We start from the raw sequence: 27,681 nt of genomic DNA on the forward strand, positions 1-27,681 counted from the left end.
CTACCCAGTATGTGTGCTTACTGTTCACTTCCAATTCTATTTCTGATTTAGAGATTTTCAGGACTGTAAAAAACTACCATATTAGTAAGCTTCTTGAATATATTTGCTGAAATCCTTTTATTAACATTTGGCAGACTTGAGTTGTATTTTCCAAAAATGAATATATTGGACAGCATTGAACTGGACTCATTTTTGTTACGTTGTAGTTAAATGTTTTTGGCCTTTTGTATGTTCAGGTACTCTACCACAATGAGGCTCTTGAGAATATATGATTATGGTAGCCACTCCACACACCTAGCATTGCCAGAGATAGAACTCTAGGTAGCATGGCTACCTCTCATCTAGGAAGTGCCCCTCATCTGAGAGATACCCCTTATTTGGAGGCACCCCTCAGCTGGGAAGTACCCCTCATCTGGGAGGTGCCCCTTTATCTAGGAGGTGCCTCTCATCTCGGAGGTGCTCCTCAGACCCTCCTGTCTTAGGGGAGATAATGTGTGCAGTTGGTAGCCTGCACACATTCCCCAAGGGCAACATACTTCTGGTCAGATCCTCGTTCTCAAAGGTTTAAGTCGTTGACCCATGGTAGGTGAGACCCCTGCTTAGACATGGCCTTTCATTTCTTAAGGGGTAGCATGCTAGTTCATGTGACCTCAAAGCGAAAATCAAAGCAGGCCATGGCTACTTTATAACAGACTGAAAACAAACCACATTTCATTCAGATTGGCCTTATCCTAATGTTCTCCCAGCCTTCCTGGTTCCTTTGTTAGATTTCCTGTTTTTGTGTCTGAGATTGGCTAATTCCCGGCACAGTCAGAAGTAACCGAACAGCTGTTGGCGCTTTCTGAACCTGTGATTGATTTCTGGCGTACTGAGCCCGTTGAGTAGTTCACTGATTGCGGGTGCAGTGAGGGACGCGCGCTCCATAACCGCACATGCACACTCATGCATCCTTCAAATGCGCGGCACCGGCCGGTAGCCTTCCTTCCCACGCTCCGTCCATTGGCTCCTCTGCTACTTCTTCTAGAAAATGTCCACCACTGTGACGAACTAACAAGACGTCACAAAGGTTTCCAACCACAGTTCACGAAAGTGGTCTTTAGTTCTATGATCAGTCTTTCTATATTTAAACACTTAAGAGATATGATTCCATCTAATTTATATATTTTCAGACTAACAAGTTGTTCATCACATGCTCAAAATCCTTCATGTCCAAGCATTTTTAAATTAAAACTAGAAAATTGTGAAGTTCGCTTCTTTTGGGCTTTATTTTAGATGTTTTGAGTTTTAGGGTCACTGATTTTTCATACATACTTTGTTAAGCCTCATAGTAGTAAGCTTTGTGATCCCCTTCTTACAGTTTGAACTTGATGCTAACTGAATGGCAGGCAGTTTTGACTTGCCCCATCATATCCTATATACATTGGGAACCAGTAGGAGGTTGAGGTTGCCGGTCCATAAAGCTGTTCTGGGAGGTTTATCAGCCATAGCTCTGCATTTAAAGCAGTCAGACAGACTCTGGACAGTCTGTGGACTGTTTAAAGTTCTCACAGGCTTGCTTGCCCGAGGCAAGGCCGGCCATGCTGACTGCCTGTGTCTTGACATGTTCCTACAGAAACAGAAGTGTGCTTCACCCACCAGCCAAGATGAACATGGTGAAGAGGATCATGGGGCGGCCTCGGCAGGAGGAGTGCAGTCCGCAGGACAACGCCTTGGGCCTGATGCACCTCCGCCGCCTTTTCAGCGAGCTGTGCCATCCTCCGAGGCACATGACCCAGAAAGAGCAGGAAGAAAAGCTGTACATGATGCTGCCCGTGTTCAACAGGGTGAGTCCAGTTGGCCGAACATGGTCCTTCCAGGACTGCTGGTGCCGTGGAAATCTTAATGTTGGCAGAAAGTCACGGATAGATGACAGCATATGTCTTGTTTCATTTTTTAATTTTCTGTAAGCCAGGTGAGCACAGTTGTAGTCACAACACCTGGGAGACAGAGCCGACTGCAGGTTTGAGGTCTGAAGAGTGATACCCACTCTTTAGTTTGGTTTCGCTCTACATTTCTGTAACGAGAGAGACTGAAGCTGACAGAGTACACTGTGCTGACTTAGTCCTCGTCAGCCCTGGGGTAAAAATGGTGGGCACTCACTCAAGTTTCAGAAGGGGCGAGATTGTTAGTTTTCATTGTGTTATTCTCTTGTGTGATTGCCAAGCCCTTTGTATGTTCCAAGTGGTCACATAAGGACACAGTGGTACGGCCTTTAACCCCGGCACTCAGAGTGCAGAGGTAGGCGGATCACTGTGGGTTCCAGACAGGCGTGGTCTACAGAGTGAGTTCCAGCCAGCCTGCCAGGGCTACTTTGTCAGAGCATCTCAGAAAAAAAGGCATCACAGTTAGCATTGGTCAGCTGGCTTTCTGACACATGCCATAAGCGGATAGTTATTGGCTGTGGTGAACGAAGGAGACTTGGTCCTTTCATGTATTTCTATTTTCGCATGTAGCAATGTTGTTGGAGCTTTTTAACATGACATTTTGGTATTAATCAAGGGTTGCAGTGTGTAGCCTGAGACGTCTAACGGCTCGGCAGTCTTGGAGATCCTGCTGCTGCCCACCAGATGTGGCTGCCCCTGAAGTTCTTAACTCCGAGCTTCCCCTGCTCTTCCCCATTGCCCCTTTCTAATGGACTTCCTCCTAAGAAAGGAGAATTCTCTTCCTGCTCCTCCCAACCACAGCATAGGTAATCCCCCTGCTTCACACACTCAACTCTCTCCACCTCCGTGTAGTCGTGCCTAACTGTTCTCAGCCACTGGCCACTGGTTGAAGGGTCCCTATAATGCAAAGGTGAATCTTGGGGTGTGTCCCTTTTGTTCCTTCAGTAGTTCAGACTCGTTCCCTAATGTTGTAATCGTTTCTCCTCCATCCTCACTCCCTTCTTTCTCTTCCTCTCTCCATCTCCTTCTGACTCCTTTTTCTCCCTTGTCTCTCTACCCTGTTTCTGGCTCCCCTCTCTTTTTGCTCCCTCTCTCCCATTCCTTCTTCCCTCTGCCTCATCCCTCTAACACATGTCCCCTCTCTCTCCTTCCATCCCTCCTACTCCAGTTCTTGCTCTCTCGCTCTCTCCCACTCTATCTCCCTTCCTCTTCTCCCTCCTGAGTTTCTGACTCACTAATCTTCATTTCTGTATCATTTTCTCTGGAACATATCTTCTGGAAATGGTTCTTTTCTCCTAATCGTGCTGATATTTAAGGATGAGACACTGAAAATACCTTGGAATGTAGAGAAGCAGGACTCCTTTAGGCCCTTGGTCGTGGCTGAGTTACCTGGCTTGTGTAGTTGAGATGCCATACCTGTAAGTCCTGGTCTTTGACCTCCAAAGACCAGAGACCTGTGCTCCATTCCTGTGCCCACTAAGCCTTGACCCCTCCCCGGAGGAGGCTCAAGACAGCCCACCACTTCCTGGTTTCCCCTCAGGGCCACCCGAGAGTGCAGGAATCCCATTAAACCTGGATACTTGTAATTTGACTTGTTGTGATTTGGCTTGATTGGGATTTTTGCATCGGCAGAGAGCTGGCATTAGGAAATTTCCTAACAATCCCCAAAGGGATTATTTCCTGAATGCTGCTCTCGCAGGAGGCAGGGGTCATTGTAAGCAGGACAGCTAGTGTGCTCTTAGAGCCATGCCGTGAGATGAGGAATAGTTCTTATTCCGTACACAGACTTCCATCCAATCTCTCAGTTTTCCATCCCACACCCTGTCCTGGTCTACACTGTTAGCTTCACTTGTTTCTTTGACTGCAGAGGAGCAATCATCTTCCTTTTCTGGGCTGTAAAATGAGAATAAGATTATCCACCTCTAGTTGCTTTTCTTATTACTGCGGTGACATTCATGATCAGTGTAACTTAGGGTTCACTTTGGATCACAGTTGGAAGTCACAGGCTGTCATGGTGAGGAAGGCATGGTGGCAGATAGGGGCAGTGGGTCACATGGTATCCGCAGACAGAAGCAGAGGGTAATGAATAGTCAGTGTTCGGATCACTTGCCCATGTGCCTCTCAGTTAAAGTGAGTCTTCTACCTCAGTTAATATAAACTAGATAATCCCTCTCAGACATGCCCAGAGGGTACCCTACCCAGAGAGCCCCCACAGTGTGCCCTGAGACTAACCAGACAGCCCTCACAGTGTGCCCAGAGGGTAGCCTACTCAGACAATCCTCATTGTGTGCCCAGAGGGTAGCCTACCAGACAGCTCTCACAGTGTGCCCAGAGGCTAATCAGACAGTCCTTACACTGTGCCCAGAGGTTAACTATCCAGACAGCCCTCACAGTGTACCCCGAGGCTAATCAGACAGTCCTCACAGTGTGCCCAGGGGTTAGCCTATCCAGACAGCCCTCACAGTGTGCCCCTGGGCTCACCTAACCAGACAGTCCTCACAGTGTGCCCAGAGACTAACCTAACCAGGCAGTCCTCACAGTGTGCCTAGAGACTAACCTAACCAGGCAGTTCTCAGAGTGTGCTCAGAGGCTAACTAGGGTGACTTAATCTAAGAGTGCCTGGTGGAACTATGAGGCGGTGAGTTGAGGAATTGAAGAGGGTATGGAAAGAACACACCAGGCTTTGATAAATTTGAAAGAAATAGAACAAAAGAAATTGGTAGAAGTTCTCTTAATCTGGTGTTGCTGTAACAAGATGCGCAATGTTAGGGAGTTTTTTTTAAGGAAGAATTGAAGAGTCTGAACAGCAGAGGTGCTGACAGTCTGGCAAGCGCTTGCTGAGTCTTGCTAGAGAAGCAAAAGAAAAGGGTTTATTTGGTTTCTATGTCTAAATCACAAGTCAGTCATTGAGGGAATCTGTAGAAACTCACACAGGAACAGAGAGAGGAACTATAGTGTGGCACTCACTGGCTTGCTCAGCCTGCTTTCTTATGCACTCCAAGCCCACCTGCCCAGCGGTGGCACCACCCACTGTGGGCTGGGCCCTCCCATATCAGACTTGTTCAGCAACCACTCCATGGAGACAGCTCCTCAATTGAGGGTTCCTCTTTCTAGATGACCATAGTTTGTATTAAGCAGGCAAAAATCAGCCAGCACAGAGGGATAGTTAGTTTGGTACGTTTACTGAAGTTTGCTGTGTTTGAAGATTACAAAGACTCAGTCTTGCTCATAAAAAAAGAAAAAAAAACCTCATCAAGGGAGAAATTTGTAAATTTTCAAAGATAGTATACAATTGGATCAAAGGAGGAGAGAGCCTAGTGTCGAATTACAGGTGGGTGAGTAAGCACTGGGCAGGAGAAGGCCACTGAGCTCGTCTGGGAGACAGATTTTGCTGGGTGAATAGGGTCTGCTAGTGTTGGCTAAAGTCTTGCTTGGTGACCTTAGATTCCTGCTCTCATTGGTGGAAGGGTCCTTTGTGGGTCTGGAGTGAACTGAGTAGGGAACTAAGGAGAGCTGACCTTTTCAGAATGGCAGTGTGAAGAGGGAGGAGCAAGAACCCTGCAGCAGGAGACGGTAGCATGAACACAAGGAGAGACAGACAGCACAGTGGTGAAAACAGCCATTTTAAAATGGGAGCTGCAATTGGCTATGAACCAAGCCCTGTTCAGAAAGTCGTTGGTTATATTGGAACCACTTGTAGAGCGTACTTGCTGTTTTCCTGCTTCATAGTTGGCTTAAAAAGAAAATCGTGGCTATGGTTAGCTCAGCATGATTCTCTCAGACTATGAACATTTCCTGGGAGTGACAGTGTCTAAGACAGCTGTCAGAATGGCCTTCAGCTTCTCTAGTGCAGTTCCTTGGGTTGGAGCTCAGAGCCTTCTGGTGGTCTACCCTGAGCTACCTGTCCAATTCACACTCAGCTCTCAGTGTGAACTCTTAAGTGATACCTGGCATATGTCTGTGTCTTCTCCCCCCCCACCAACACACATACAGACACACACTGACACATACAGAGGCACACACACATACAGACACACTGACACACACAGACACACATACAGACACACACTGATACACACAGAGGCACACACATACAGGCACATACAGATACACATACACGTACAGACACACTGACACACACACAAACACACACATACTTCAACAGTTCAGCTTCTGTAGTCACTGAACTGAATCTTAGTCCTTGAGTCTTAAAAGTATTTGCATTTTGTGCTTGCTTGTTTTCAAAGTGGATCCAAGACAGATTATTCTCTATTTATACTTTTTGGTTTAATTTTCTTATGTCTGTGTTATTGTAAAGAAGTACCATTAACTAGCTATTAAATTTTTTACATTGAAAGCTTTTAATTAGCTGATTAGAAGTGCTAGTACGTACAGTACCTTCTTTATAATGAATAATTTGACCTTCAGAAATTTAGTATTCTCTCTCTCCTCTCTCTCTCTCTCTCTCTCTCTCTCTCTCTCTCTCTCTCTCTCTCTCTCTCTCTCTCTCTCTCTCGTGTGTGTGTGTGTGTGTTGATAGAACATAAATCCAGCGTGGGCTCTGCCACTGAGCTATATATATCCCCATCCTTGGTTCAGTACCCACCCACACACCTCTGTTGTGTGTCCTCCTCTAACCTGCTGCCAGCTCCTAAACAACCACACAGAGACTTCTTATTAATGGTGAAAGCTCAGCCAATAGCGTAGGCTTGTTTCTAACTAGATGTTATACCTCAAATCATTTCCATTAATTTACTTGCTGCGACGTGGCTCATGGCTCGTTACCTCATCTCCTACTTGTTATGCTTCCTCCAAGTAGTGGCTCTGCCTTCTTCCCAGGGTTCTCTCTTACTCTAAATCCTGCCTAGCTATTGACTATTCACATCTTTATCAAACCAATCAACACGGCATAGCTTTACATAGTGTAAGGGAATATTCCACAACAACCCCATGTATGTGTGCCTATGTAGTTGTAAAACTTCCTGTGTGGGCTCTACTGGCCTACATACCCACCCTGGCTGTGGGTTTTGAAGGGCAGGCCTCTTATATGCTTGGGCAAGTGCTCTACCATAGAGGACTTACGCTTACCTTCCTAGGAAATTCCCAAGTAGTGAAAAGATTGGATGTTATTTCTATACCATTATGACCAGTTAAAATATGTACAAATTATACTCATTGTGTTAACACTAATAAGCAAAAATTACCATTTCCATCAAATCTACAAATTGAGAGTTGTTTAATGTTTCTCCATCTGCATGAACATTTTCTACCAACAGGAAGTATTGTTGGTGAATAAATGGCTCAGAATGGCATTATGGCCAACAAGACTTTGGGAGCCGTGGGTTGTGTTGGCCTATGTTGAGTGCAGTCTTGAAATGCCGCCCTTGAGCTCCATTACGTCCTGCAGGGCAGCTGCTGCTGTCCCGTCTCAGACCTCAAGATCACAGAAAATCTGAGAACAGAGAAATAAACTTATTTGGCAATCTAAAAAATAATCTTTATGTCCAAGAACAAAATCTCACAGAGGAAACACTGGGTATTAAGTTTTGCAAAATGAATAGGTTTTCATTGTCTGAAATTCCATAAGATGGCACTATTAATTATCACAGCATATCTTCCTCTTATTTTGAAATTAATATTTATGAACTTAATCCTTAAGAAATTCCACTTGCTTTTGAAATTATTTTCAGTTTATATTTGAGAAGTATCCAAGTTGAAAACAGTGTCTAAATCCCTCAAGTGACCTTTGCTTTAAAATTGTTGGCATTAGACAGGGGCACACACATTTAGATCCAGGTAAGAGAAAGACCAGAATTCAAGCAGATGATCTGTTTTGTTGCATTTTATATCCATAGCAACTCATTTAAGAACTAATGGGGGTCAGTATTTAACAATTTTAGATGGTGACATATTTAAGAAACAAGATCTTGTGTATGTCCTAATTTCTTTTATTAGTCATATCTGTTTTATTTATTTATTTATTTATTTATTTTTGGTTTTTTGAGAAAGGGTTTCTCTGTGGCTTTTGGTTCCTGTCCTGGCACTAGCTCTGTAGACCAGGCTGGTCTCGAACTCACAGAGATCCATCTGCCTCTGCCTCCCAAGTGCTGGGATTAAAGGCGTGCGCCACCATCGCCCAGCCTGTTTTTATTTAATGATATCATTCAATAATAATAATAACAGACTGGGCTCCTACTTTATAAACACTGTTAAATAGCACCATTAGTTTCTTTTCTCTGAATATGCCAAATCTATTTAGTTCAAGTGCTAGGAAATTTTTCAGTATTTATTAAGTAGATATTAAAAATTAGCCTTTTAAGAGGGCTCAGGGACTAGCTAGCATCCCCCTCACCAGTGTGAGACCCTGGCTTTGATTCACAACACTGCTAACATTAGAAGATGATTAACCCATAAAAATAACCCTTGGAATATCAAGTCACCTGTTGTCTGGTTTCTGTCCTCCCACCAGGTCCCACAGCCGTTTAGCCCCAAAGAAATCACACAGAGCTCTACATTGATCATAAGCTGATTGGCTCATTAGCTCAGGCTTCTTATTAACTCTTATAACTTATATTAACCCATTATTCTTATCTATGTTAGCCACATGGCTCGGTACCCTTTTCAGTGACGTAGTCAGTAACCTCTCATAGGACGACAGTATGCAGCATTACAGGAAGCTGCTCTGACAAAGATTAGTAGAGAAAATATCCTGGATGCTTCTGGGGATCAGACTGACCCCATATTTAGTCCTGTGCTCTTATCTTGGCATAGGTTAACTTCACTGACCCTTAATTCTCTTAACTGTAAAAGGGGGATGCTACCAGCACCTGCTCTGTAAAAGTTTATTGGGACATTAATGACATGTTAAACATTTGAACAGTGCTAGAAAAAGTGTAAATTCTTGTTTCTAAGTTTAGTTAATTATTGAATGTGTTTCAAGGTGCTTTTGTTCCTTAGAGTTATCGTCCCACCCCCAGTCTGGGTCACAAATGTCACAAATTTATCATACAACCTTTCTTTCCTGAGCTGAATGTGCTAAGTGTCTCCCTTGATAGGAGGGGAATTCTAGGTGAACTTTTCTGTCCCACCAGCTGCTTCCCAAATAACCACACGGAGACTTATTATTAATTGTTAATACCTGTCTCCAGCCAGCTCTTACAACTTAAATCAACCCATTTCTATTCATCTTTGTGCTGCCCCAAGTCTCATTTGCCTCATCTATGTTGTTTCTTGAGGGTCTGGCTTGAGAGTCTCCTGACTCCGTTACTCTGCCCTTCTCCCCGATAATCCTGCCTAGCCATCTGCCAATCAGCTTTTTAGTAACAATGAGAGCAACACATCTTCACAGTGTAGAGAAGGATCACTCTACAGTAGGGAATCGTGGAGGGAGGGAGGGAGGGAGGGAAGGAGAAAGGGGAGAGAGAGAAATAGAGAGACAGGCAGATAGACAGGGAGAGAGAGAAGACCCCAATCTCCTGCCTTGAAGCTCCATGCTCTCTTTAAAAGATATTTACATGGTGGAGCTGTACCTGGGGAAGCGTACCTAGTGTTTATAGATGGAACGTTGCTGTCATTTACAGAGAGCACACTTTCGCCAGGCAATGGTGACATGTGCCTTTAATCCCAGCACTCGGGAGGCAGAGGCAGGCGGATGTATGTGAGTTCGAGATCAGTCTGGTCTACAAGAGCTAGTTCCAGGTCAGGCTCCAAAGCTACAGAGAAACCCTGTCTTGAAAAGCCAAAAAAAAAAAAAAAAAAAAAAAAACCCAAAGAGCACGCTTTCTTCTGCTCACCCTTATCTGTTCAGTTTTCCCAGACTGAGATCTCAGTTGCTGTGCTCCTCCATCTTGCCATGGTCCAGACTACCAGGCCTCTTCACCCTCTTCACCATGATGTCATTTGCACAGCTCTGCCTCTCTGTAGCATCACACAGTGCCATCCTTAGGGTCCGTGTCACCGCCTCAGGTTGGCTTGTAGAAGTTTTCCTCCACACTAGACACTATTCCTCATAGCACATACCTATCTTCATTTTTCAAGGTTTTGTTTTTCTAAAACAGGGTATCCCTGGCTGTCCTGCAACTCACTGTGCAGACCAGATTCACCTCAAACTCAAAGCATCATTTGCCTCTGTCTCCCAAGCATTGGGATTAATGGTGTGTGCTAACATGCCTGCTATTCTTTTTAATTATGTGTATATATGCATGATTTCCCCCCGCCCCCCCCCCGGTGCTGGAGTTGTAGGTGACAGTGAGCATCCTGTCATGGGTGCTAGGAATGGAACTTGGGTCCTCTGTAGGCGCAGCAAGTGCTCTTACCTCATTGAACCATCTCTCTAGCTTCTTAATTTTAATTTCAATATTTTTTTTCCTTGAAATGTTTATTTTATTTTTTTTATTAATTTATTTAATTATTAAAGATTTCTGCCTCTTCCCCGCCACCACCTCCCATTCCCTCCCCCTCCCCCAATCAAGTCTTCCTCCCTCCTCAGCCCAAAGAGCAAGCAGGTTTCTCTGCCCTGTGGGAGGTCCAAGGACCACCCACCTCCATCCAGGTCTATTAAGGTGAGCATCCAAACTACCTGCGCTCCCACAAAGCCATTACGTGCAATAGGATCAAGAACCCATTGCCATTGTTCTTCAGTTCTCAGTAGTCCTCATTGTCCGTTATGTTCAGCGAGACCGGTTTTGTCCCATGCTTTTTCAGACCCCGGCCAGCTGGCCTTGGTGAGTTCCCGATAGAACATCCCCTTTGCCTCAGTGTGTGGGTGCACCCCTTGCGGTCCTGAGTTCCTTGCTCGTGCTCACTCTCCTTCTGCTCCTCCTTTGGATCGTGAGACTTCAGTCCAGTGCTCCAATGTTGGTCTCTGTCTCTGTCTTCTTTTATCGCCTGATGAAGGTTAATATTCATGGGATGTACTCACTCATATTTGGTTTCTAGCCATAAATAAAGGACATTGAGACTATAATTCGTGATTCTAGAGAAGCTAAATAAGAAGGTGAACCCAAAGAAAAACATATAAGCATCCTCCTGAATAATTTCAATATTTTTATTTCTATTTATTTTTAGTGCTGGAGATAGAACCCAGGAACTCATATTCTAACTGCATTCCTTACCACTGAGCTGAACCCCTAATTTTAATAGTCAATGTTTTGCTTTCTGAAACAGGAGCTCTCTGGAGTTCTGAGCTCTGAGGCTATGGGATTATAGATATAAATCATAAAACTATGAATTTTAAAATTTATAGTCTTTGTGCTATTCTAATGTGTGTACGTGTGTATGAGTGTAATTGTGTGTGTGTCTGTATGTGTGTGTCTGTGTGTGTGTCTGTGTTATTAGGGAGTGAACTGAGTCATTAGAATTTTAAGCTAATTTCCTTAGCATTTGTCATCTAAGTTAGAATATGAACTTGGTGTACACTAGAATTTAGTCTTTATTTACCTGTGAGTTCCTAGCTCTTAGACCACTGCTGGGCGTGCGCTGTTTCATTATGCTAATATCATTGATGTAGAAGCCATGCTTGTTCATTTAGATTAGTAGCTAGAACATACTCCTTTTATCTTTTGAAAAGATTTTGTGATAGAAATGAAGCAATAAAATTCAAGTTTGTATAAGTTGGATGTATTTTCAGGATGTTTTGTGTGCCTTACATGAAAACTGCTTGGACCCTTCCATTCTTACACTGGAAGAAGTGGCTGTTTGCTTAGAAACTTTCTTCTGCTCAAATAAATGAAACACTTAATTCTTACAAGCAGAATATAGAATACATCAATGTAATCCGTGTCTCAGGAATATTTATAGACAACCTCATTTTAAAATTACATGTTTATCCCTGAGTAGGGGTCAGAAATCATTAGTCGGTACCTGAATTTTTATCTTTTCTTGAGTTTGTTATGGAATATTGGTCTTGCTGATATATAGCCCAGCTACTAAAAGTTACTTGCCAGTTACTTACCTTCTTGAAGCCCAGTATTCAGACCCATGTATCACAAAAAACAAAAACAAACAAACAAAAAACAGAGCTATGGGTCTTATTTAACAGGCGAAAGATTTAACTGAAAGTACACATTTATCAGAGAGCCATAATGGGGGGAGGGGACTGGTACAGAGTGCTGGCTGCTCTTGCGGAGGTCACAGGTTCAGTTCCCAGTCCCACCTGGCAGCAAACCACAGACTGTAATTCCAGTTCAAGGTCATCTAGGACTATCTTCTGACCTCATGGGCCCCAGGCAAACCTGTGTATGCACACAATGCATGAACAGAAATGTAGACAAAACACGTATATGTGAATAAATTAATTTTTTAAATTTAAAAAACTGTAGTAGGAAACAATTGAGGAATTCTTTAAAAACAATTTGTTCTTTGAAAGCATAAAAATTCTTCCTGTGAAATTGACAGAACAGATTATTCCTTGACCAGAGCAACGTTTGCAGAATGGTTTGTTATTAGTTACCACTTAATTTGAAACAGTATCTTTATAAGACGTAGGAAACATCCTATATTAAAATGATATTGTGGGGGTTTCTGTATATTTTACTAGACTCTGTGAAATAAAGTCTTTTATTATTGTACTGAGAAGTACAAGTGCATACAGCATACACGTATGACTGTAAACAGAGACTGCTCTTTCATTTCCCAGCTGCCCAGACCTGAATAATCACACAGAAACTATATTATAATCACAACACTGTTTGACCTGTTAGCTCAGACTTCTTATTAACCAACTCTTACATTGTATTATTTTATATTCTACCACGAGCTTCATGGTTTGTTACCTCTTGCTGCTTGGGGAGTTATATGGCATCTTCTTGACTCCACTGACTCTCTCTCTCTCTCTCTCTCTCTCTCTCTCGCTCTCGCTCTCGCTCTCTCTCTCGCTCTTCCAGCCTGGCTACATTCTGCTCTGCCACAGGCCAAAGCAGCTTCTTGAATAACCAATAGTAATAAAACATAGTCACAGCATACAGAGGTGTAGTGATGAGGCGAGCAGGCCTGCTTTTCGTTCCTCCCGGCTCCTGCATGGTTAGCTTTACACCCGAAATAACAACACACAAATTGTATTCATTTAAACACTGCCTGGCCCATTATATCTAGCCTCTTACTGGCTAACTCTCACATCTTGATTAACCCATTTCTATTAATCTGTGTAGCACCACGAGGTGGTGGCTTATCGGGAAAGATCCTAACCTACGTCCATCTTGGGCCGGAGCTTCATTGCGACTGCCTCATTGCCTTCTTCCCAGCATTCTGTTCTGTCTACTCCACCTATCTAAATTCTGCCCTATCAAAAAGCCAAGGCAGTTTCTTTATTAACCAATGAAAGTAACACATAGACAGATGACCCTCCTACATCACAGAGGGGAATCCCACATCATATGACAGGTGCTGAAAAATCTACATGTATACGTTCATGCAACATTTATGTATGATAGGTAGATACTGAGAAGTCCACATGCACACAACATACATGTATGGCAGATGGTGAGAAAACCACATTGTGTGTGTATGACAGATACTGAGAAGTCCACATGCACACAGCATACATGTATGGCAGATGGTGAGACCAATTGCATATAGCATACATATATAACAAAGACTGGAAAGTCTATGTACATATAGCATACATGTATGACAAATACTGAAAAGTCTACATACATATAGCAAGAATGCATGGCAGATGGTGAGAAGTCCACTTTGTACATGCTGACAGATACCAAGATGTCCACTGCATACAGCATCCATCTGTGATGCATAGGTCTTAGGGAGACTGAATGATGGACTTGGTTTAGGACAGTTCACTAGGCTTTATCTTTTGACTAATTGAGTTCTTTTTGGGTGTTGAGTTTGCAGTTTGTGTTGCCCTGGCGTTTTATTTGCTGGTTGATGTTTGTTTTGCTTTTGCTTTTGTTTTTGAGACAGCAGACACTGTGGTTCAGACTGGCTTTGGGCTCTGGGCGCTCGTCCCAGCTCCTCAGCTGGGTACAGTTGTGTATACTCAGTCTTCCTTTACCAGTCTCTAGGTAGTACTTGCTTATAGGACAGTGTGCATATACACAACCGACTTTACTTAGGGAACTTCCCTGCAAATGCCTAGTGCCATGTTCGTTTGGGAAAGAATGTGGGCTGGCTTTATAGCAGCCGTTTGAATAGTAATAATGCAAATAGCACATTGTAAATGGGAAGTGTAGTGCTACCACAGCTTACAGGACAGGATTCCCTTTCAACTGTAAAGAACATTTTAAAAAATTCAGCCTATCCATATGGCTACTAAAATACTTCCTCTTCTCTTATGGCGGTCCATCCTGTTTCATCCCTTCTCTTCTGAGTCTACACCAGTTTTTAAGAATTATTATTATAAAGTTCATTTGCCCTAAAATTTCATGAAAGACAGTTTATTTATGAGCCTTCTATTTTTTCCTTTATCTCTTGTCATTTTCAGATAGCCTTACATTAAAAATGATTGTGGTTAGAATTTATTCTGAAATATCAAATAAAGTGAAGGAATTCTGCTCAGCGTAGGTCTGTGTCTGCGTCTTCTCATAGAGCACCTGTCTTCCCTCAGCAAACCGCCCCCTTTCATGAGTTTTCAGTTTAGGCTTCCACAGGGAATGGTTATGCTTTCTGAAGTCTGTTAGTGGTGTTTTCAGCTTGCTTAGTTAATCATATACTCAACCCATTCATACGCATGAGAACTTGTGTCCAGGTATGCTCTTTCGGTAAATGCTTCTCACTTCAGGCAAAGGGACAGGGCCTCACTAAATGCTTCTCTCGTTTACAGGTTTTTGGAAACGCTCCACCAAATACTATGACAGAAAAATTTTCTGACCTTCTGCAGTTCACAACGCAAGTCTCGCGACTAATGGTGACGGAGATTCGGAGGAGAGCATCAAACAAATCCACAGGTATTTACAGAGGGGCCAGGAGCAGACCTAGGCAGAGGATGGGAGCTTACTGCTGCTGAAATGCAGTAGGAGCCAGCCCGGCTGCAGGCACCTGGACCTCAGCCACAGCCCCTCCCCACTGCAGTCACTGTTGCCTGCTGCTTTGAGCATGCACTGTCTAAAAGAACAGTTCTGCTGGAAGCTGCCCTGCGGGGCCACTGGCCCCTCCACTGCCACCCTGCCATCCTGTACACAAATCCTTAAACCACGTCATGATGCTCAAGGGCAGTCTATGATCTGACGTCACGTGTGTACTTGTCTCCATTCCTGGTTCCTTTTCTTTCTTTTGATCAGAATGAGCTGTTGCAGGCTGCAGAGTTGACCGTGCTTTTGTTTCTCTTCTTATCGTTTTCTCCCAGAAGGACAGTCCTTACTCAGTTTACCTAAACTCAGCCTGGTTAAGTCACACTTCCTTGATGAAAAATGCTCATGATTTCTGCAATCAAAACATTTTTTTATTTTTCCAAACCATTCTTGTGTTTCTCAGCCTCATGAGTGGTGCATGTGTGCATGTGTGTTTGTGTGTGCACATGTGCATGCGTGCATGTGTGTTGTACCATAAGCACCTTAAGAACTGTTCTAGTTAGCTGTTTTTTCAGTTTGACAAAGGTACTGTCCTGTGAGATGAGGAACCTCAGCTGAGAAATGCCCTCACCATGTGGCACTCAGCACACAGAGTTAAGGCCTTTGGGGCATTTTCTTGATTGATGATGGATGTGGGAGGGCTCTACCCACTGGACACAGTGCCACCCCTGGGCCTGTGACCTCGGATGTTATAAGAAGGCAGGTTGAATAGACCTGCAAAGAGCATTCCTCCATGGCTTTTGCTTCAGTTGTCTGCCATGAGTTCCTGCTCCTGCCTGACTTCCCCCAGTGATGGACTATTGCCTGGAAGTGTAGGATAAAATAAGCCCTTGGAGTTGTTAGGCCAGCGAGGTCATTCTACAGGAGTCCAGGGTGAGGAGCCAGGGTCAGCTGGGAGGGTCTTTTAGCATCATCCCTCTTTCTAGCAAAAAGCCTTAGTTTGGGGCAGAACCTGGTTCCGTGAGTTTGGAGTGATGTTGTCTTGTTGAGTTATACTCTTGGTAACTTGTGTCTTCATTAAAGAAGGATTTCCTGGAAAACTATTCAGACTCTGCTTAAAAGACATGATATCTGTTGGCATTTTGGAAGCCAGCACCAGAAAGGAAGAAGGCTAGGAACCTTCAGGATGTACACTTCGGCTTTGTTCCTGCGTGCTGGTGGGTTTCCTGCTGTGTAGACAGCTGCCTTCTCACCCTGAACTCAGATGGGAGAGCCAGCCCTCAGGACTTTTCTAACGTGTGTGCTCGTCCTATTGTGAGGGACCTATCCTCACAACCCGATCTCACCCTGGTTTCTTCCCAGGTGCCCCATCTGTGTATAACGACACAGTTGGCTCGGCAGCTCAGACCACAGCAGTGGCACTCAGCAAATAGAGTTAAGCACATAATCTGAGATGTCTGTCTGAACCCGAGTCCGTTACGCACATCATGCAGTCTTGGAGAAATTAGAATGTCTTTTTTTTTTCTTTTTTTCGTTTTTTCAAGACAGGGTTTCTCTGTAGCATTGGTGCCTGTCCTGGAACTCACTCTGTATACCAGGCTGGCCTTGAATCTACAGAGATCTGCCTGCCTCTCCCTCCTGGGTGCTGGGATTAAAGGTGTGTGCCACCACTGCCTGGCAATTAGAATGTCTTTAATTGAGGATTAAATCCATGCATGGTCGCTGGTACAATAAGTGGATTAATACTTGCATTTAAAACCAAGGTGGCTTTGATTACATTTGCACCTGAAATACGTTTAATGAGAGGGTCAGTAAGCCTGTCTGGCCGCATTCCCTTCTGCGCCCAGGGTGGAATCGAACCCTCTTGTAGTGCACACTCCTGGTCTAGTTAACTCAGCAGAAGCGAGGATTTGTTGTGTGAGCTCTGTGTGACTGCAGACAGACGGTGGAAAGGGAAGTTCTGTCCCGTGTTTGCTGCTGTCATTGCGCTTTCTCTCTTGAGTGACACCCGAGATTAGAGGACAGTCTCGAACTTTGCTTCCACGGGCTCCACCTTCATCCTTGTTCTGTTCTGTGAACACCTGGACTGTCTGTGGAAGGACACTTGGCTGTGTTCCAGACTTGTTTTCCTGGCTCCCTTGAAGATTTTATACACAAGCTAATCTTCTCGATGAGATGACAGATGTCTTAAACAGAGTGTGTCTCACTCACTCTTAATTACAGTAGTAGTTATGCAAATATTTTAAGTTTTAATTCTGAAGTATTTATAACCTCAGGGGACATTGCAGGAATGATATGGAGAATCTCAGGACGCCCTTCATTGTTCCCCACTGTGACATCTTATTATTAAGGGACTTTAAGGTATATGGTTATCCTGTTTCGTAAGCCCATATAATATTGAGATTTAACATTCTTAATCTTATTTAGAAGTTTTAAAGATTTCATGTTTGTGTGTTGCTTTCTCACTTGTGTGCAGTAATATCTTCAGTTTATTGCAAATGACTTTGCTGTATGCAAGAGGCCACAGCTAAACCCAATAGTGCAGTTCCCAGTGGCGCCATGCTAGTGATGGAGAGGCTGGTGACGGTCACAGTCCTCCAACAGCGCGGTTAGTGACTTGTAGGGAATCTAATTAGACAACCCAGCCTTTCTTTCCAGACAGAAAAACAGTGTGTGGTGCTGTTCTCCAAGGATTTCAGACCCATAGCACCTCAGGTGATACCATCCCCAAGGTGTGTACACGCAGTAGGTAAAAAGAAGCAAGGACAGAGTCCATGAAGTCTAATACCGTCTTCCAGCTAAATTTACAGATGGCTTTTTTTTTTTTTGAGGGCCAGGCCTTTTTAGGGCTTTGTTTCTTCATCAGTAAAATAAATATAACAATACTGCAAGCTCAGCTCCTGCTGTCATCCTGAAGCACCACTGGAAATGGCACGTGCTCTCAGTGGACTGCACAAAGGGCGTGGGTGGATTTCATGTTTGTCATTAACACATTTCATGCTCTGGCTGCTCTAGATGTTGTCTTCTGGAACTCTCTTGTAGTTCTTCTCCATGTGTGACAGGAACTTGCATCTGTCTTAAGGCTGTGCACATTGTGTGTCCATTTGACCTAACTTAAGCTCTACTGACCCCATGTTTCCTTTCCTCTTGGTGTTTATCTTGATATGGGGTGGAAAAGTTGACACGTACATCCCACGTTGTAGCTCAAGAGCTGAGTTAACTAAAATGTGTCTTCATTAACTCTAGAACCCTTAACTCAGCATTCAACCTACGTTTGTTAAATGTTATGGAAATTAAAAGATCCTGACACAATGTTTGTGACGAGAAGTAAGGAGTTTGGTCTTGCACTGAGCCACAGCCTCAGCCCAGACAAAATGTCTTAAAGACGCCATAAATGAAATCTGTGTTTCCATGAGCTGCTTCCCCACTTAGAGTGGAGGATCCCTTTGCTTGACTGTAAATGCCATTGAAATTGGAAGGTGAAAGTAAACAGTTCCTCCACATTTGTTTATGGTGTGAGGATTTAATTCGTGTTGTTGCTGAAGACCTATTATTTTAATATGGTGTGGGTGTGTCGGGTGCGTGCACATGAGTGCCGATGCCTTTGGGGACCGGAAGAAACATCTAAAGCCCTGGAACTTGAGTCACAGGTTCACGGGTAGTTGTGAGCCATTTGAGGTGGGTGTTGGAACTGAACTCAAGTCTTCCAAGAGCAGTGTATGCAATTATCCACCAAGCTATCTCTCCATCCCTGATAATTCATTTTATTAGCAAAGTTTGGGACATCCCTTATATCAGCCAGCCACAAACTGTCTAGACTTCATGTCTGTTGAGGTATATAGCTCCCAGCCACACACCAGTTGCCCCATACTGTCCATACTTGGGTCTTTCCTGCCTCCTCAAAAAGTGAGTGTTAAAGGTGTTCAAAGGACACATGAAGGGTTCTACTGACTTTGTTATTTTGGGTTTAGTTTCACTTTTTTATTTATTTGGCACACTGATGCACAGAGCATGTAGGTGTGTCAGGACATTGCCTGTCCCTCTGTCCCTTGCCCTTTTAAATGATGAAGAATTAATGTTCAGTGTCAGACAGAATATATAAAAAACACACCATTGCCAGGCATGGCAGAGGGGTCAAAGCAGAAAAATAAGGTGAGGGGGGCTAGTCTGGACTGCATGAGAACATGTCTCAAAAACATACAAACAAAAACCAAACAGAGCCGACAAGATGGCTTGATTGATAAGAGCCTAATGACATAATTCAGTGCGTGGAGACTGGGGTGAAAGGAGAACCAGCTTCCCAGAGTTGTCCTCTAGCTCCCTGCTCATGCTATGTAAGCCCTTGCACACGGGCACATACACATATCATAACCATAATGATGGAAATAATAATTAAAAAACAAAACAAACTGCATACCCTTTCAAGTATAAATGCTTATCATTGTACAGATAAATATAAACCAAAAGTATTAATAGTTAAAAATCAAAAGTGCGTTTTTTGTTTTAGTTTAACATGCTGTACTAGTATCTGGCAGTCTTGAATAGCAGTGGAAAACCCATTTGAGCACTTTTCTAAGTTAATAGTGAGCATCCCAGATGGATTCCCAGTCTGTGCATGTCTCTCGACTTTGGTCCTCTCTGCCAGGAAAATGACAATGCTTTGAGTTTTAAAGTTGATTTAGTTCTTTAGAAATCTTTTTTCTCCTCTGTGAGTGTATAGGAGACACTAACCAGGTCTTTTCATAAGCAGTGTTGTCATCAGGTATTATGTCAATGCATTGGGCTGCTAGACGCCATCAGTATGGAAAGCACAAGTCCTTCCCTAAAGCTGCTGTGGATGGGGCTGGAGATGCGCAGTTTAACATAAAAGTTGCCCCATTGTGGAGACTATTGGTCTGCTCTGGCCAAGAGTTTCGGCTGCCGGGACGAATGTCTACCTTGTGTCTGTTTAATTGCTCTCGGGGTTTCTCACCCGTCAGTTGGCTCCTTTGTAGCTTTGCAAGAAACAGTTTCTGTTTATACCCACGCTCTCAGATGGTGGTTGCTAAAAGTACATTGAGTGATAGTTTTTCTTTTTTGATTTTTTTTCCTTTTCTGTGTAATAAGAATGTCACAAATTTGCGAGCTCCAAACGTCACTCCACGTCACTCCCCTTTCCTAAGTGTTACAGAATCCCTGCTGTCCACAGTCAGTTGGTGACTCCTGTACTCTGGGCTGGCTGCCCCCTCGGCAGGTCCTTACTGATTGCACACTCAAGGTCAGTGACCAGGATCACACGTGGACAAGGCTTAGCACGGACTCTGTTCCTATGGTTCATGTTCTCTGGAGAGGCCAGGGACTGTAACTTAATAAGCACAGGAATATGGTCATGGGCCACCAGTAGCATCTCACACATTAGGTTTCTCTGGGCTACTGTGCTTTTCTTTGTTGTGTACACACATGTGGGACCAGAGGCCAACCTGGGGCTTGTTCTTCAGGTATTGATCGCTTGTTTTTTTCTGTTTTGGACAAGGACTCCCAGTCTCTCGCTGGCCTGGATCTCACCATAGGCTGGGCTGGCTAGTGAGCCCCCAGAACCTGCCTGTCTCTGCTTCCCCAGTCCTAAGATTGCAAGCCCAGATTTTATTCTTTTTAACTCTTTGGCAGTTTTTTTTACTTTAAGTATGAAGTTTAATGCTTCCCACTTCCCATTCCCCTCTCTTCCTCTTCTTCTCTCACGGAAACCCTCCCTCCAGCTGAACTGAACAAGGATTCTTGCTCAAGCATAGGCAGGAGCTGTTTTCTAGTTAACAGGCCGTGCCGGTGCTGGTGAAGAAAATGACACCCTTATTCCAGCCGCCACCACAGTCCCCAGGTTGAAGGCCCCAGCCTTATACAGGCCTTGTACAGGGAACTGCAGCTGCGTTAGTAAGTCCACGAGCCCCAGCCATGTTCAGAGGACAGCTTCACGCACTCTCCGTTTCCTCACATGGCTTCTGGGAGTCCCACTCTGGTCTCATGCTTGCCTAAGCGACTGCCCAGCAGAACCCTCCAGCTCCCTCGCTCTCTCTCCCTCTCTCTTTAATATTTCTCCCTATTTTTCACAGACAAGACAGCTTAGGTTTAAATGTGAGTTCACTACTGGCAAATTACTTATATATTCCATATTTAAAATTTTTACCGGAGAGGCTTATTAATAGGAAATAACTCATCCAGTTGTGTGAAAACTGAGTAAGCTAAAACATGGGCACTGCAAACATTGCCAATACCGGAAAAACAATGATTTAATGTTTTCTGTTAAAATATTCCTTCAAGTACAAGTGCATAAAGATGAAATGTGTCCAGCACAGCGTCATATAAGATTCGAGCTGAGCTATTTAAGCTCATGTGTGGCTGTGTTAAACACTGAAGAACAGTGAACCTCAGCGGCCAAGTTCTAGTAAGCTTCCTGCTTCCTCATGAAGTGCACCAGGTGCAGTCTGGTGTCTTGCCCCGTTCATCAGGAGTCCCTGGGAACTTCTGGCAGTTTTTATTCATGCCAGATCTTAAAATTGGCAAACTGCTGATAAAATTAAGTGGATGTCTAGAGATTTCTCTATTTTCATTGCTCTCCTAAAACTTATTTATCATGATGTATTATGCATGCGCCCATAGTACACATTACGGGACAACTTGTGGGGTCATTTATCTCCCTCCTCAGGGTGGATCCTGCTGATTGGATTCGGGTCATCATGTTCATCAGCAGGCACCTCTACCTGCTGAGCCTTCTCGCCAGTCCAAAGTCATAATCAGCTAAATTGACTTTCAGATATTCTTATAACTCTACCATTCTGTGGAGGATGCTCATATATCTTACTGTTTCTCTGTCCCCAGGCTAGCCTATCAAGTAGTCCCCGTGGGTGCAGGTGTAATGGACGCAGGCAGTGTCTTTTATCCTCTCACCACCGTTTTCTTTGGACTCGCAGTGTCACAGTCTTAAAGTCGTGTTTTCTACTTCATTCCCTCTCACACCACCAGCTACAGCCCTCAGATTGCCTTCCTTCGGAATTGTATATGGATACACACACAAATATTCAGTAAAGACTGCATTTTATTTTTTCATAGAGTACAAAATAATGCTGTTATAAAATGTGTGCTTAGGAAATGATGCTTTCCCTGATATGGTTTATGGGTTGTTTTAAGTTGACTAGGGATTTCCCCTGCTTACCGGCTTCCCTTTGGTTTTATAGAAGCTGCAAGTCGGGCCATTGTCCAGTTCTTGGAGATCAATCAGAGCGAAGAAGCCAGTAGAGGCTGGATGCTGCTGACAACCATCAACCTGCTGGCATCCTCTGGTCAGGTGAGCGATGGTGTTTGGGAAGGGAACCCTTCAGTCTTGGGATTTCAGTGCTGCAGTAATCATTTCTGTCGTGCATGTTCTGCTTCCGTGCTTCTCATGACAGCTCCGTGAGGCGCTGCTGTTTCCATCTTTGTCATGTTACAACACACATAAGTATACCATTATAGAGCATAGTAGGCAACAAGATGGACCACTGGTGGCCCAAGGGAGCTAGCCAGCAGTGGGTATACCCAGCATGTGTGTGACTCACATTAGAAAAATTCTGGCTTTAAATATGCACTCATGTAATATCTTCAGCTAATAAATAAATGACACAGAATATTTATGAGTATTTCTGATCTTTACAGGAAGTAAGGAGGGCTAACATCTTGAGTTTGAGAAGGATGTTTTCACCTGATTGTCTGAGCTGAGACATGTTGAATGTACTCATGAGTGAGACATTTGGACACCTTAGTTTTGTATTTGACATCTTGGAATATGAAGGTTTTTTGGTTTTCTAAATCTGGAGTATAATTACCTATTAGAAGGAAAACCAATGTTCAGTATCTGTTGTCTAAACTCAGTGAACTTAAAAAACCCCAACGTTCTTAACAATGACAATTACTAAAGTCACCTCAGAAACAGTGGGTACCTTTAACAACTGCAGTCTTAATGTGCTTACCAGCCTGAGCACTTGGTGCTTGGACTTTTCCTCGGAACAGCCTGTGTTCTCTGCAGCTTCCTGGTTTGTCTGCCCTCACTGAAGATGCTTAGAGAACCTGCCAGACGAACTTATCCTGATTTTCAGAACTTACTGTTTACATTTCAACCTAAAAAGTGCTGCATCTCAGACATCCCCTGAGTCCCTGGTCAGGAGGGAGTCCACTCATCAAAAGTATCAACCTTCAGGTAGTGTTCGCATAGACCACCATGTCAGTGTCTGCGGCTGCACTAGAGGACTAGCAAATTCCCAGTTCCTTCTGCCATTAACTATAGCTGCAAATACCTCTATACCACAGTACCCAGATTCAATTTAAAGTACCGTATCTTTATATGCTATTTAAATATTATCATTGAAATGAAATAATTGTTATCAATACTTCCTATGTGTTAAGTTTTAATTGAAATGTTTCTGAAGTTACTAATACTTTTTATAAATGCTTAATTAAGATCTTTTTATGGTGAGAGGGCTGCCCTAGGGGGTAGCCCTAACACGACAAAAAAAAAAAAAATCACTGGGTGGAGATGAACTTAGACTCCAAGAATGGCTAGCTGGCTTTTCAGCTAAGAAAAGAGCCTGACATGGTGGTCTGCAGCTATGATCAGGAGGCTGAGACAGGAAGTTGGAAATATGTGAGTCCAGCCTAGGCTAGCCTATGAGTTAAGGGGCAGCCTGGGCTACATCTTGAAACCAAGTCTCCAAAAAAAAAAAAAAAGAAAGAAACAGCCAGTGGCGCCTCAGTCACTTAAAACGATGACAAATACGGTACAGTTTGGATGCCAAGTTGTGCCTCAAATGCACCGGTAATGAGATGAGAATGGGAAACCATAGTGCTTTGCATAATGGGAAGGGAAAGCCAGTGAGAATTTGACTGGAAAATGATGCATTTAAAAAGCAAAATGCGCATTATGCCTTGAGCTGCTGTTTTTGTTTGAGAGCTGTTTTCTGCTGGCACCAGCATGATAGCAAGATGACTATAGTCCTGACTCAACATATAAGAGGCAGATAAAATATAGCGTAAAATACGGTGATGAGCCTCGACAGTAGAAATGCCGTAAACATTGTGAGGTTGAGGGTTAGAGGAAAGAATGGGATTTGGGAAACTCGGAGAAATGACAAAGACTTGAACTACACGGTAGCTATGTGGTGGCATGTGGGGTTGAGAAGCCACAAACCAAAGCCAAGGAGGCAGCGAGTCTGCATGGAATGGTGATGTCTTTGCAGATGTGGGCCAGACCTTTAAAGCCTTGTTCTCGAAACTTCCCCTCCTCTCCACCCCCCCACACCCCCCACACCCCCACCCCCGCCCCCCGCCCCAGGACTATATCTGATCGGTTCATCTCGCGGCATGTGGCCTTCTGATTGGTTTCCCTGTTCCCTCTCCTCTGGCTGTTTATGATCTGTGCTGCTACAGGCTAATGATCTGAATTCAGTTTCTGTTCTTGTTTGTTGGTATTTCATTGGGTGTCTGCCACCAGTTTAAAAAGAAAAAAGTCAAGCTAGAGTGTGAGACCATTCTCGTGGATTATTGGGCATGCACCCTCAACTGGCTCTCCACCTAAAGCAGGGTATGTCAGTGATGCGCCTCGATTGCTGTCTTTGTGAGGACCATGCAGTGTTGAGTCTGAGGTGTAAATAACACACCCTAAGTCAGCTTTATTGTAGCTTTCAAGCACCTGCCATTTTGGACTTTGTAGTTCTTCAAATATGTGGTCTCACATCCCAAGTGTCTTCAGGTGGTGTTTCCCCAACTTTAGTTATTTGTAATTATCTGTTTCATTTCAGACATTGTTGATTGATTCTTCCTGTTCATATTGGGTTGCATGTACTGCTATTGTCAGTGGGGGTTTAGATCAGAGTTACTTAGGGGTCTGTCAATGGTTATAGTCCTAGTCATATGGTCCTTTGAAAGGGAGGGATTCCTAGTCCTTGCCTGCAGCTTCCCATGGGCTGTCTCACATGTCCTAGTCCAGTGGTTCTCGGCCTTCCTAATGCTATGCCCCTTTAATACAGTTCCTCATGCTGTGGTGACCCCTCCCCAACACGATTAATAAAAACTCAGAGACAGAAATTGGGGTTCAACCGGAAGACCAGAAAAGCAAAGCAGCCAGCCACTCTTACTTTGACCTCAGTCTGAACTCGAGATCCTGCCTCCAGGAATCTCGGAATGAGACTGTGTCTGAGAGCTGTCTCCTCTTGTTTTATATTCCTCTCTAGTGCTGGGATTAAAGGTGTGCACCACTACCACTTGGTTTCTATGAAACTAGCGTGGCTACTAGGATTAAAGGTGTGTGTCACCACTGCCTGGTCTGTAAGGCTGTCCAATGGGGCTTCTTTACTCTCTGATCTTCAGGCAAACTTTATTAAAATAAAGATGAAATGCCACTACACCCCCACTACCACCATAAAATTATTTTCTTTGCTACTGTTATGAATAATAATGTAAATATCCTGGTTTTCTAAAAGTCCTAGGCGAACCCTTGTGAAAGGATCATTTGACATCCCAAGGAGTTGTGAGCCATACGTTGAGAACCTCTGCCCTAGATACTCAATAAATATGTCTGATGAGAAAGTAAATAAGTGAATTGAAGATACTGCCAGTCCCTACTATAGTCTAACTTTCTGCCCCACTGCACTGTGGATTTTTTGATAATTATATCATACTTCTTAGCAACACTGAAATGATCCCTAAAAGACTGTCAATAATTTCGTTTTGTAAATCTCTGAAAATGATAGCACCTCATGTGTGTCTCTCAGATGTCCTTCCCACCCAAGACCATCCCAACAAAATAGAGATACACGTGGTAGTAAAACAGATGTCAATACACTGTTTAGTGGCCAGTGAGTCTATTTACTGATTGATTCATTTATTTCTTTGGATTGGGATTGGACTCAGAGCCTCTTGTCTTCAAGGAAAGAATTCTATCCCTAAGGTTTTCTCCAAGCCTTGTTTTAGTTTTTCTTTTGAGACAGACTATGAGTTAGTCGACTAGCCTGGCCTCAAGGTTACCTTGTTGTCCAGATAAAGGTTGACCTAGCTAACATTGCAGCCTGTGCCACCAAACTTAACTGTTAGTGTCTGTTGTATTTTAGCTGCCGTCTTTATCCTGAACTGTATACACAGTTCTCTTCACTTGTGAGAGAGAGTCAGAGAGAGAGACAGAGAGGAGAGCGAGAAGAGGCCCCAGAGATTAAGTAGTTTCACTATTTGTGGTAATTGTGTGTTTTTCTTAAACTCCTAAAGTTTATGTTCTGTGAAACAAGCCGCTTAATAAATAAATATATTTAATAAGTTACTTACTTCACTGCTAGCAAACCACTCTTAACATTTGATTAGAGCAGATTTGCCCAAATGGCAAATTGACTGTTTCTCAGTCTGAAATCGGTTTTTAAATCTTCCCGGCATTCAAGAGTGAGCTTGGCTCATATATGGCACTCTAGCCCGTCTTTGTGACGACGTTAGCTGTCCCAGCTCCAGTTATTCCATCTCTCTACTCACTTCGGTTGGTTTGTCTTCCAGAAAACCGTGGACTGCATGACAACGATGTCAGTGCCTTCCACCCTGGTTAAATGTCTGTATCTGTTCTTTGACCTTCCACATGTGCCTGAGGCAGGTGGAGGTGCCCAGAATGAGCTACCTCTAGCGGAGCGCCGCGGACTGCTCCAGAAAGTCTTTGTACAGGTAAGCGGGCACTCACCTCGTGGCTTGTTTCTGTGTCTGTGAGATGACTAGAGCGTTTATTGCGTAGATGCTGTGTCTTCTTCTGGTTGTTCTAGCACGGGTTCTCACTGTAGGCCAGGCTGACTGCAAACCACAGCCTCCTGTCTCAGCCTCCCAGACGCTGGGATTATGGGAATGCTCACCCATATTTGCTTGCTTGTTTTCACTTTCCATGACATTTATTATGGTATGGCTTTTCCTCATAATTGCATTTTCTTGCAGAAGGAATATGAAAATGCTTTCTGGGGATGTTTGAAGGTGTTAGTGCATTTGATTCTGCAAACAGGTCCAGCTGTTAAAATTACATGGGAAGTATCAATGATGTCTCTAAAATTAGATTGCTAAGGAAATAATTTTTTGCTGAGTTTGTCATATTGAGATTTGGGAAATATGTCTTATAATAACAAAAAATGCTATGCAATTTTTATTTATAGATAGGATTTGGCAGGCTTATAAATATTCAACTTAGAAAATAGTGATTTATACTGGCTGCTGCCACTTCCTACTGTCTGTCTACTGGCTTATCCTGCTGGACTTCCTACTGTCTGTCTACTGCCACCTCTTCCTGTCTCCTGCCAACTCTTCTGAACTCTGGAAATTCCCTTCCCATCACTGCTACTGTTCTTTCATAGCACTGTGTTAAATGAAGGTAAAAGGCCTTTTTTAAGCACCGTCACATACAGCACCTCATGGTCTTCTGTGGGAGAAAGACTTTTAAGCAGTCTTCAAACATTTAGAATATAGTCTGTCCATGGACCTAATATAATTTAAAAAACAAAGCAAATAAAACCAAAACAAAACAAATGACAAATACGAAATGATTGTACTTGCGTGAGGTGGCTACAGTCTTCAGGAAATGAGAACAAGCGATGTGGGAGGGAAAGCCGTAGGAAAGGGTCCTAGGGGTAAGGTTCCAGCCTTGTAAGATTAGAACCTATAGGTCCATTGACAGCAGTGTGTATAGCTAACACTATAGTCCGTCACTTCCTGTGCTGAAGATTATGAATTTGATGAGGTTTTTAGAAACTTCCATGCATAGTACACTAATAACACCGTTG

At 43.6% G+C, this 27,681-nt stretch overlaps 1 protein-coding gene across 6 annotated transcripts in view; it reads left to right on the forward strand.

Annotated features, from left to right (window-relative positions):
• Wdfy3 (WD repeat and FYVE domain containing 3) overlaps positions 1-27,681 on the forward strand; it is a 242,464-nt gene that overhangs the window by 89,581 nt on the left and 125,202 nt on the right. For all 6 annotated transcript variants that reach the window (XM_057772666.1, XM_057772670.1, XM_057772669.1 and 3 more), the window contains 4 exons: positions 1,613-1,823; positions 14,698-14,821; positions 22,093-22,202; positions 26,423-26,584. In XM_057772666.1, the coding sequence (XP_057628649.1) occupies positions 1,644-1,823; positions 14,698-14,821; positions 22,093-22,202; positions 26,423-26,584 (576 nt within the window). In that variant the 5' untranslated portion in view covers positions 1,613-1,643. The remainder of the gene's footprint in view (positions 1-1,612; positions 1,824-14,697; positions 14,822-22,092; positions 22,203-26,422; positions 26,585-27,681) is intronic.

Source organism: Chionomys nivalis, chromosome 6, assembly GCF_950005125.1.
Source record: "Chionomys nivalis chromosome 6, mChiNiv1.1, whole genome shotgun sequence".
NCBI classification, from domain to species: domain Eukaryota; kingdom Metazoa; phylum Chordata; class Mammalia; order Rodentia; family Cricetidae; genus Chionomys; species Chionomys nivalis.